At 39.6% G+C, this 12156-nt stretch overlaps 1 protein-coding gene across 14 annotated transcripts in view; it reads right to left on the bottom strand.

Annotated features, from left to right (window-relative positions):
• The window catches only part of ERC2 (ELKS/RAB6-interacting/CAST family member 2), a 923425-nt gene that overhangs the window by 427487 nt on the left and 483782 nt on the right, over window positions 1-12156 (bottom strand). For all 14 annotated transcript variants that reach the window (XM_033133186.1, XM_033133187.1, XM_033133185.1 and 11 more), the window contains one exon: window positions 5876-6011. In XM_033133186.1, coding sequence (XP_032989077.1) covers window positions 5876-6011 — 136 coding nt within the window. The remainder of the gene's footprint in view (window positions 1-5875; window positions 6012-12156) is intronic.

Here is a 12156-nt window from a genome sequence, read left to right on the forward strand (position 1 = left end):
CTGAATGGGAGAAGGTATTTGCTTATGATATATCTGATAAGGGGTTAATATCTGAAATTTATATATATATATATAAATATATAAACATATACATATATATATGTGTGTGTGTGTGTGTGTGTGTGTGTGTGTATATATATATATATATATATATATGAACTCATACAACTAACACCAAAAAAACAATCTCTTTTTAAAATGGGCAGAGGACCTGAACAGACATGTCTCCAAAGAGGACGTCCACATAGCCAATAGACGTATGAAAAGATGCTCACTGTCACTAATCATTAGAGAAATGCAAATTAAAACTACAATGAGATATCACTTCACTCCTGTCAGAATGGGACATCATTAATAAATCAACAACCAGTACGCGCTGGCGAAGATGTGGAGATAAGGGAACCTTTGTGCACCTTTGGTGGGATTGCAAATTGGTGTAGCCACTATGGAAAACAGTATGGAGGTTCCTCAAAAAATTAATAATAGAACTACCTTATGACCCAGCAATTCCACTCCTGGGTATTTTTCCAAAAAAATCCAAAAGTAATTTGAAAAAAAAATATGCATCCCTATTTTTCCTACAGCACTATTCACAATAGGCCAAGATATGGAAACAACCAAAATGCCCATCAATAGATGACTGGATAAAGAAATTGTGGTACATTTATACGACGGAGTATTACTCTGCCATAAAAAATTTTACCATTTTCAACAACATGGATGGACCTAGAGGATATAATCCTAAGTAAAATAGGTCAGACAGGAAGTCTGATCTCACTGATTTCATATATATATATATATATATATATATATATATATACACACACACACACACACACAAATATATATTATATATAATACATTATATATATATTATATATATTATATTATATTATATATATTGTATATCATATAATATTATATATTATGTATATATAATATATATGTACATTATATATTATATATACATAATATATACATAATATATATTATATATTATATTATATATATAATCTAAAAATCAGGATAAACGAACAAACAAAACAGAAATAGACTCATAGATACAGAGAACAAACTGATGTTTGCTAGATGGGAGGGGGTTGGGAGGATGGGTGAGGGAGGTGAAGGGATTGGGAAATACAAATCAGCAGTCCCAAAATAGTCACAGGGATGTACAGTATGGGGAATATCGTCAATGATGTTGTGAAAACCATGTATTGTGCCAGATGAGTACTAGACCTATCGGGGTGGTGGAGGGGATCACTTCAAAAATTATAAACGCCTAACCACTGTGCTGTACACCTGAAACTAATATAAAGTAATACCGAATATCAACTATAAGTAACATATATGTATTCTCTTTATTTACGGGGCATGTGAACCCAGTAGGACGAGAGTGTCAGGCCGTGCAGTAGAGGCTACAAACCAACAGTCAGTTCACCTGCACAAGCGCTTCGCCGGACCCACAGAGTATTTAAAACTGTAGAACCAACTTTGTAAAATCCATTGATTTCACATAAAAATTTACAGTTTACGGCAATCAAAATACTGGTGTAGAAAATAACAACCCTAGGACCACCTTCATGGCCACGTGCAGCCAAAGCTTAGCAGTTCCCTCCAGCTTCTTGATTCCCCTCAGACCCCACCAGTCTTTATTACATCCATACTACACTCAGGCCACTGCAGCTGTAATTTTTCATTATGTTTATGTTATTGTTTTTCTCATAATAAAGAACTACTTCTCCAAACCTTACCTCTTTTGACAGATTGAATAACTGGTCTCAATTCTTCACGCCGCCCCTTTGCTTCTGCCCCTTTACAACGTTCTCTTCATGGATAGAGTGTACTTCCCCAATCCGTGACTGTTAACACAGCCATGTGCCTCACTCTGGCCAATGAAGTGGGGTAAAAAAGCACAGTTTAAGACTAGGCCTTATGAGGCCTTGCATGTTTTTGTTTTCTCTCTTGTGTGTCTGTACTGCCGTCAGAAGAGTTTCCCTCTGGGTCACTGATGCCCCCTAAGCCTGAGTCTCAGAACAAACACGTGGGAACAGAGCTGCCCAGCCACCCACAGACTGCAGTGAAAAGGAGACTCACCCACCCAAGCCCACCCTGGAGCAGTTGAGCCACTCAGTCATCCTGAAAATCTATGAGAATAACTACTGTACTGATGCTTTAAAGTCACTGAGTTTGGGGGTGATTTGCTACACAGCATTATTATGGAAATTGCTGACTGATGCATTTAGACTGAAAATAAAAAAATAAACGTCAGGCGGAAAGAACCAGACATCGTAATTTTTCTTACATGCAAACTTGTTTCTTATTTATGTTAATAGCTAAACCCTGAAGGTATTTGAGTTTGCAATTCCTGCCATAAAACTATAAACTTAAGAACTAAAGAAGGTCAGGTTTGTGAAATGTTTCTTAGCATGACTATATATCTAGGTTTGACCGAAATAACCCAATTTTTGCCTATTGCAGTTATGTTCTGGTTTGGACAATAAATAACATGGTCCCGCTATCTGCATTCAAATATGTCTCCAATTTTCATATGAACTAGTTGACTATCTTTGATCTCTTTATGGAGCACGATCCAAAAGCCATTATCGTTGCAGGCAATACTCTACCCGAGATTTTTCTGGATATAATAACTATTTGGTTGTTTGAAATCATGGTTGTGTCCAACCATTGCAAAATACTGGTATAGAAAAAAAAAAAACAATTTTGTAGGTGCCAATCACACAACCACCAACCAATCAACCAATCAACCAACCAACCAAACAAACAAACAAACAAACAACAAAGATCCCAGCTGACTAACACTTAAATGGCTTAACAGGCTAACTCATAAACAGGAAGCACTAAAAAAACAAGAGCAATATTAAAAAATCAAGTGCCCCCAGAAAGGGAAGTTCTCCCTTCAGAAGGCAGTAATTACTGCATCTGAGTACATCTGCTTAACAATCCAGGAAAGTGGGAGTTTCACTCTCTATTAACCTTAACCAGAGACATTTTCATCAAAATTAATCGTGATTACTTTTTATTGCATTTCAAATGCTATCCTTTATTTGGGGTGGTCAGGAATGCAAACTGAGCAATTCCAGACCATGCTATCTTTTATGAAGAGGTCTATGAGATAGTTACCAAGACCCCTTATGAAAATATTGCTATACAAAAGTTTATGGGTCAAAACAAGACATTAATTTCCATAACTGGATGTGTCCTTAGAAAAGAAAAAAATTACTATAGATAGAAAATGCAGAAACTCTGATGCTCATACATGTCAGACTAGGACTGTATATATACCCATGAATATCACAGACACCGATTTTTGTTTCTTTTACTTTTTCCTTGTCATTATAATAACAGTTAATGATTCACATTTGAGTATAGCTGGTGCCAAGTACAATTCTAAACTTTTTATATGCATTGATTCTATAATCCTCACAACCCTGGAGTAGATGAAATTATTCCCATTTTACAGATGAAGAAACTCGGGAAGTGAAGTAATCTGCCCAAGGACATTCAGAGAGTAAATTTTGAAGCTTGGAATAAATCCTAGGCATTGTAGCTCCACAGTCAGTTAAAGAAAAATAACCGCACTTACCTCGCTGCCACAACGGTCAATTGTTCTGCTCTGTTTTGTGCCCTAAGTGTACCTTGCGCTGTGCAACCTCAGTACCTTTGCCGATAGCTCTTATGCCCAGAGGGCCTTCCCTACTGCACCAATCCTCCCACGTCAAACCCACGCAGCTCCAATCCCACTTGTCCCATGAAGACTCTCTGCCACTCTACAGTTTCCTTGCCTTCCTCTCTTAATTCTCCAGAACTCTCACCATATCCATAATCAACCCCATATGACTCAGTTGTGGAAAAAACAGAAGTAGTTTTACCTGCCCTAGCAGCCCCCCAGTAACAGAACTCCTTTCCTTCCTGTGGGAGTCCTGTCCCCACTCTCAGCCCTTGGGCTTGGAGTAAAGCTAACCTCTTTCCCGGAGGTTCCCAGTGATCACGTAACCTGACCTGGCCTGGCCAGGTCATCCCAGGAGAGGGTTCTTTCTTAGCATTTCTAGAAAAAGTTCAAAGGCTGACGGATTGGCCAATTCATCCTGGGATAACTGTACTCATAGAATGTTGATTGGCTGGTGGTGGCATGGCTGTGAGCAGGCTTTCTGAGAATCAAGGGAACCACACGCAAAGCACACCTGTGGGTAGGCTGGAGACAGATTCCCGATGCCATTGTGTGAATACCTGAATGTAGTCAGGTCTGAAATCCACCCTTAGCCTTTTCAGTTAAATGAGCCCACAGATTCCCTATTCTGTTTAGTTCAAACTGAGTTGTGTTCCCGTCTCTTGCAACTAAGAGTCCTGACTAACTTAGCTGACATTAGAATTAAAGAGCTGCTATAAAGTACATAGCACAGTACTCAGCATACTGAAAAGTTTAATAAATGGTACCTACTATTGTTATTGTTTCTCTACAGTACTGGCTTGAAGGCAGAGGGCCTGGAGTCAGGTCTATCTCTACCCCGTACTTGAATGTCACTTCATAACTTTTCTGAGACTAGTTTTACCATATGTAAAATCACCAACATTTTTGTGAAGAATAAATGAGAATATATGTCTGGCAAGGCAATAAAATGTTCTACAAATTTAGGTCATTATTATTATCTTAGTCTGTAGGATCCAATCAAACACCTCATGTGACTGACGGGGAAACTAAGACCCAAAGCCCTGGTATGTGGTTTGTCAAGAATATTGAGGAAGCTGTAGATTCAAAAAAGCTACCAGTCCATACTAGAGTGGTCCCCAGGACTGAGCACAGGACGTGATATTACTATTGTGCTACCCAAGTCAGGCATCAAGGCAAAGGTGCTTGACTGACAGCATTAAGGTACCTCCAGGACACAGAGAAAAAAGAAGCTAATATTGACTAAGTAATCCCCATCTGCCATGTCTGCTCAAGGCATTTCCTTGTATTTCCTACTCTGGAATAATTATTTATTTCTCTTTTGAACCATTAAAAAGATAAACTATGAGTACATATTGAAATTATCTAACTTCTCCTATCTCCAAGGAGGAAACCTAATATATAACTGGAGAAAGATAGTAATTAATAACCAAAATATAACATGAACGCTGGCCAACTTGAACTTGAACTGCTCTGTTTAAAGGCACACTGGAATAAATAAAGGAACTTCAAAGCAAATGCCCTGTTTTAGTTTGAATGTTTTATTGAGCACATGGGGAGAACTCCTTTGCCAAAAATAGGTTAATGAGGAAAAGTTGGTGTTTTCAGTTGGTCCACTGGTTTCTGAGAGCCACCCTTTCGGAGATAGCTATATTCCACAGAAAAGACAAGATAATGATGTGTCTCAGAGCCTTAGAATTTTGAAATAAAACAAAACCAGTTTTGTAACCTGTCTGAGATCAACTTAATGCATCCTTTTCTACAACTTAATGCATCCTTTGTATTATACCTTCTGCGATAATACACACACACATACACACGCTTCCCTTCTACTAACACCCAAACAACTTCAATATAATTCTAACAGGAAGACGTTTCTATGTTTGAAGCTTCTCGTCAACTATATAAATGCAGCCCTTACCTTTGAAGGGGAGGTACAGGAACCAAGAGACTCTGTGAAGCATTACTGTTCTCCACTATAATCAGCTTTCCTTCGGCACCATTTTGAAAATGATGCTTCACACTAGGAAAGACCTACTGGGTTCCCTGGGAGTACATTATCAGTGCTCGACTCAGAGCAGAGGGAACTCCAGCTTTTCTGTGCATATTTTCTCACAGGAGTGGGTATATTTCAGAAAGAGTCAATCTCCAATAATTGAGGGATTAGGAGAAACCTGTGCTCACCTGCAAGTGCTGTGAGTTGTCGGCCATGCTGTCTTCTCGCCTGCGGACTTCTTCCAGTAACTGAGCGTTCTTCTTCTTTTCCAGCTGTTGATTGTGCTTGAGGTTGGCCACCTTCTTATTCTGATCCTTCATATGCCTGAGAAAAGTCAGCACAGCTTTGTTAAATTCAGCCACTGAAAGATCATGTTATCACAATAGAAGCACAAAATATAGACCATATTGATATGGGTTCTTGAAAAGTTGGGACTTCAGAATATTCCATGCATTCAACCGCAAACTTGTACTGAGCACCCACTTCATGACAGGCATGAGGGTGACACTGGGGCTGCAATGGTGACTGAGACAGGTATCGTCTTCACCCTCTGTGTGAAGCTTGGAGTCCAGTAGGCGAGACAGGCAACTACCAAGGAGTCACAACTTAGGTTTGCTAATGTTGAAGGAAATAAATAGCACGCTGGGGGAGATTAAGGTGTGCATTGCATGTGTGGACAGGCAGTGTGGTAGGAGGGGTGGCTTTACTTGCTGTGAACAGGGAAGCTTCCCTAAGGAAGCAAGGCTGTGGGCGAGACTCAAAGGAGCCAGCCAAGAAAACACCAGTGAAGGAGCTCCCTGGATAGAGAGACCAGCAAGTATATAAATCCCAAGGCAGGAAAGAACCTGGCTACTTCTCGGAACTGGAAGGCTGCAGTGAGGCCACCCCAAAGTGAGGGGCAGGGTGGCAGGGGGAGTGGGGCAGGAGATGGCACTGCAAAGGTAGGCAGGACTCAGGGTACACGGAGCCCTGTGGTCTGTGATGGGACTTATTTTCTCCTAAGTGGTTGCTGTTCTAATTATTATTATTCTTTTGGATCGTGTTCCTATTCTGAGATCATAATCCATTACTTTGATTTTAAAATAACAATTACAAGGCTCCAATCAAATACATTGTCATCACTTAGCTCAAACAGAATAACACTTTGGCTAATCATCATGTTAAATAAAGCCCCAGTGCTTGGAATAAAAGTTCTTAATGAATCTATAGGATGTCAGAGTGCAAAATCATAAAGTGATCAAGTGAGTAAAAGACTAAGGATAAAGGACAGGTCTAAAAAAAAAAAAGCAGGGGCGGGGGGAGTTACAGGCTTAATGTGGACTATTTCACTAGCAGCCTTAGCAAAACATTCCAGAGAGTTAGGCAACCATGTCCACAGCAGCTGTTATAAATCTAATCTAACATGTGAGGAGGCAAGAGGGCAGTACAGGGGGCTCGGGAGCAGCGAGTCCAAAAGCAGAGGGCTGTGGAGAAGAATCATTTGGGATCCTTTCTCATCCCTTCAACCCTTCTCCCCGGCATTGCTACGTCAGCCACTGCTAACTGAGCCCTAACTCCCAAAACATGCATACTGAGAATCAGTGCTCTTGGAGAAGTAGGAACTGGATGAGATGATAAACAACACACATGTCCAAATGAAACAACTAATAATCAAATGGAAGCCATTCTCAACAAGGAGCTTTTATTTCTAGTCCTTGTTCAATTATATACTCCTCTACTCTCTCCCACACCAAGATAAAGAAGTTCAAGAGAATTGGTTATTATCCTGAAAAAATCTTCTATGAGGAGCCCCGCTAATAAAAGTATTCTGAACATTTTGGCCCTATATTTCCGGAACCAACTAAAGCAGTGATTTAAATATTCCTGGTGACACTTATTAAGAGGATGCAAGGTAAGATAGAATAACCATCTGCTTAGTCATTTGGATTGGATCATTTTGGTCTGATATTTCCCTGCTTTTACCAGATACGGTAATGTAAACTACCAACCAAGTCTGTTTGCTAATCTACTTTTAGGAAAGTATATCTTCTGATTACTAGAAAGAAGTTAACAATGACTTCTTGCTTCCTAATTGAACAAAGATATAGTAGTTCCAAAGCTCGTGCTAACCCAGGGCAAACACATTTTCCAGTTCCTTAGGAAATACGGTCAGTGCTCAGTGACAGGATGTGATAGAGAGGTCAGTATTACTAGTGAGATTGTTTAATTAGAGGGCATTTTTATAAAGAAATACTTTTCTATTACTTTGAAGCACACCGTTAAACAGAAGTAACTGATAAACATTTCCTTCCCCCAAGTATCAGTGATAAATAAAATACATTATTATTGCAAACGTCATTTGCACAGTTAAATAACTCCCACAAAGTTTTCAAAACAGGCCTTACTTTCTAAGATACTACAGTCATTTTTGAATACAAAAAGAAAAAAAAAAAAAAACCCCAAATCCATGCATCCTTTAAAAGCTTTCCTGAATTAAGAATGAGTAGCTAAGAAAACTGGGAAACGAGGTTCCGACACTGTGATGCAGGCCTATCTTCAGCATTCTCCAACCACTCCTTCAAATTCTGCCTTATTTAGGATACCAATGATTGGAAAAGAAAAGCTGGGTTTTGCAAGGCACTGCCTCGGATTTGGGCCAACAAGACTGATGCAGAGCAAGGTGATGAAAGTGATCACCTTGTCACTAGACACACGCGTATCAAGAGACACTTACAAAGTGCACCTACTCCTTTGCAGGGTTGCCATAGTTTTCGTAGCAGTAGAACTCTTTGTCCTAGGAAAGACCTAATGGATTCCCTGGGAAAGCCAGAAAGGGAAAGAATTGCTCTGCCAGAGGTAGGCAAGACATGAGGAGTGGAGTGGGATGGGAACAGGTGAGCATCTCACCCACTGGACAATCCCTCTGTCAGGTGCCCCTCACGGAAACTCTAAGGCTACCTGAATGCAGCACAGGTTGAAACAGTAATCTATAGAGTAGGAGAAAAGGGGAGGCAGGTAGAGAAGTCAGGAAATTTAAAAATATTAGATCCCTTGGAGAAGACAAAACGCCCCCACAGAAGCTCATTAGACAATTATTGAAGGAATGACCACAGCGATTTTTGCTACCGTGTTTCCCCGAAAATAAGACCTAACTGGAAAATAAGCCCTAGCATGATTTTTCATGATGACATCCCCTAAACATAGTAAGCCCTAACGCGTCTTTTGGAGCAAACCTTAATATAAGACCCGGGCTTATTTTCGGGGAAACATGGTAGTAATAACTTCCAATATTGCCGAGAATAAAGTCGTTAAGTGCCCTATCAGTCCCCATACCTTTCCCCACTGCAGAAGTAAACCCACACTGCAAAAATCATGCTGAACTCCGGACAGCTCATAATTGTCTCTAAACTCAGGAAGGTAGAACCTCTAGGGGTGCAGACTGCAAAGTCCTCTGACAACACTGCCTGAGAAGAGCGCATCTTTGCTACCACTTCCAAAAATCCCACCCATCAAGCGACTCAGATTCTAGGGCTCCACCAGAGACTGACCTGCTCCATGTTCAGAAAAAAAGTTTCTTTGGGATGATGTTTTTCTCCAAGGAAACACCATGAAAAATATATCCAGAATGCAAATTTTTTAAAAAAGAAATCACAGGTGAGGGGACGCAGTTTGAGAGTACAGTGGTAGGGTCAGTTTTTTAACATTCGCCTTAAATTGACCAGTCTCGTTAAGCAAGTCATGCCGCTTTTCAAATTCAGCCATCATTAAGGAATTTGGATCAACTACAAAATTCCAGCAGGTGTCAAGATCAACAGTAGCTACCATATTAGTTAGGAATGAATGCCAGCGGACAGAATCCTGCTATTTTCACTTGAATCGTCCATCAAAATAAAATTAGAAAGTGTTCTCCGATTTGCTGGTGAGAGCGCATCAGACTTCGAAGCCTCTGGAATTACAGGGACAGAAGATGTATGTTTCCCCAAGTGCACGTGTTTATTTGTAAAATAAAAGAGAAAAATCATAACTTCTCTTCCTTTAAATCTTAGCAGAAGCAAATGCCATTTTTACCCATCTGTTCTCAAAAACTTTAAAAGATTAATAATATCCATCGTTAGAAAAGACACAGGAATCCAGCTCTCTCTTATGTTATGTGGTCAGGAGTATAACTGACGAAAGCATTTTAGAAACCAAGTTGGCAGTTCCCACCAAAGTGCATGTACCTTTTTCTCAAGCAAACCCATTTCCAGGAAAGCAGCCTACAAAAATGCTTGTACATGTGCACAAACGTATATGTACAAACATTTTCATTGCAGCACTGTGAAAGTGAAAATTTGAAAACAGCCTAATTGTCCATCAGAGGGAAACTGGCTGAAGAAACAAATACATACATACTATGGAATACTAACTACTGTGTTTCCCCAAAAATGAGACCTCACCAGACCTAATGCGTCTTTTGGAGCAAAAATTAATATAAGACCAGGTATTATATTATATATATTATATTATATTATATTATATTATATTATATTATATTATATTATGTTATGTTATGTTATATTATATTATATTATGTTAAGACCTGGTAATACATTATATTATACCCAGCCTTATATTAATATAAGACTGGAATCTTATATTAATTTTTCCTCCAAAAGACGCATTAGAACTGATGGTCCAGCTAGGTCTTATTTTCGGGGAAACACAGTAGCTAAGATTAAGGCAAAACTGAAATATGGACATGGAAAAATCTTCAAGACATATTGTTAATCAAAAAAGAAAGCAGGTAGCAGAATAATACATATAGTCTGATCTTGATTATCTTAAAATACAAAAGCTGTTTGGATGGATATCTATAAGCACGCAGGGAAATGGAAACTCTGGAAACCTCACACCAGTGTGTAAATAGTAGTTACCGCTGAAGAACTGAATGGGATTGGGGAAGAAAGGGGAACTTTCACATGTTACTATGTGCTTTTGTGTGTGTGTTTAAGTGAGGTATAAATACATAGAAGAACATGCACAGATATTCAGTGTACAAGTCCATGAACTTTGACCATCAAAGTACAAGTGTCGCCATCACCTCGCCATGTGTCTCCTCCCCCCGCCCAGATGTTACCACTATTCTAAGTTTTATCTACATAGATTCTTTTTGACTGTTCTTAACCTTTCTGTACATAGAATCGTACAGCACATGTTCTTTTGTGTCTGACTTCTTTGACTCAGCGTAAGGTGTTTGAGACTCACCCATATTGTTGTACGTAAATTCCATCTATTGCTGAGTAGCTTTCCATTAGACGAATACACTACAATTTGATCAGCTCTTCCCTTTTTAAATGGATATTTGGGGTGTTTCCAATTTTTTTACTGTTAAGGTTGCAATGAACACTCTTATAGCAGTTTTTTTGTGTGTGTGTGGACATGTGTTTCCATTTTTCTTGCATTAATAACTAGATGTAGGTTTAACTGGCAGCATTAAATGGTACAACCCTATAGAAGACAATTTCTGGGTGATATGAATCTTCCAGGCACAGCTGCAGTGCGGGGGCTAGTAGTATAAACTCTGGAGCCAGGCTGCCTGGGCTCCCGTCAGAAGCCCACCACTGTCTAGCTGTGTGACTATGGGCAGGTTTCTTAGCCGCTGGGTACCTCAGCTTCTTGACATATAAAATGGGAATCACTGTATCTAACTCATAGGGTTATTATGAAGAGTGGCTGAGTTAATACAGGTAAAATGCTTAGAACAGACTCTAGCATGTTCCTTCTCTGTTTCATGCAAGCTTACAATATGAATGTAAGCATGTACTGTGCAATCCTGTGAACACATTTTTAGTCTTTTGCTTCCCCCAGCGGAGCAGCAGGTATTCCAAATACCTCAAACAATGGACTTTGGAATGCATTATTAAATACTTTGTGTCATATATTTAGCTTCCACTTGTACTTTCCTCAATAATAAGATGAGTTACATTCCTGGAAGGTTACCCTAATGGAAGTGTTGCAGGAAGGTCAGGACAAGTATGAGTAAGTGAGCTGGGATCCTGAAGTGACTGCACAAGTAGATGAGACACACACACACACAACCACACACAATAGGAGCTGACAATGAGAACTGCATGCAGAATTTCCAACAATAAAAGCTTTCACTTTTAACCACTGAGATGATCCCGTTGTTTTTTAAGCTTATAAATACCATTCAGTACTTCAGCATAGCTATACATTTTAGAAAGCTATCATAAATATTCTAAAGATATTTTTATAGAATGTACAAATGTGCTAAATGTCATGAGCATGATATTCCTTTCTGGAAGAGAAAGGATCTGGCCAGCTGTCGCTGCTTGAATCCAGCCCTCCTCCAGACAAGGAGAAGTGCATAGGGCCAAGGTCTTAGGACTTAGCTCCAGAATGAGCCAGACCTCGTGGACTTCGCATTTTGTGGCAGCCTCCCAAGAGTAGCCCACCTGTTTGGCCACTAGCTTTGATGACTGCCTAAGTC

Source organism: Rhinolophus ferrumequinum, chromosome 17 (genome assembly GCF_004115265.2).
Source record: "Rhinolophus ferrumequinum isolate MPI-CBG mRhiFer1 chromosome 17, mRhiFer1_v1.p, whole genome shotgun sequence".
Taxonomy (NCBI): domain Eukaryota; kingdom Metazoa; phylum Chordata; class Mammalia; order Chiroptera; family Rhinolophidae; genus Rhinolophus; species Rhinolophus ferrumequinum.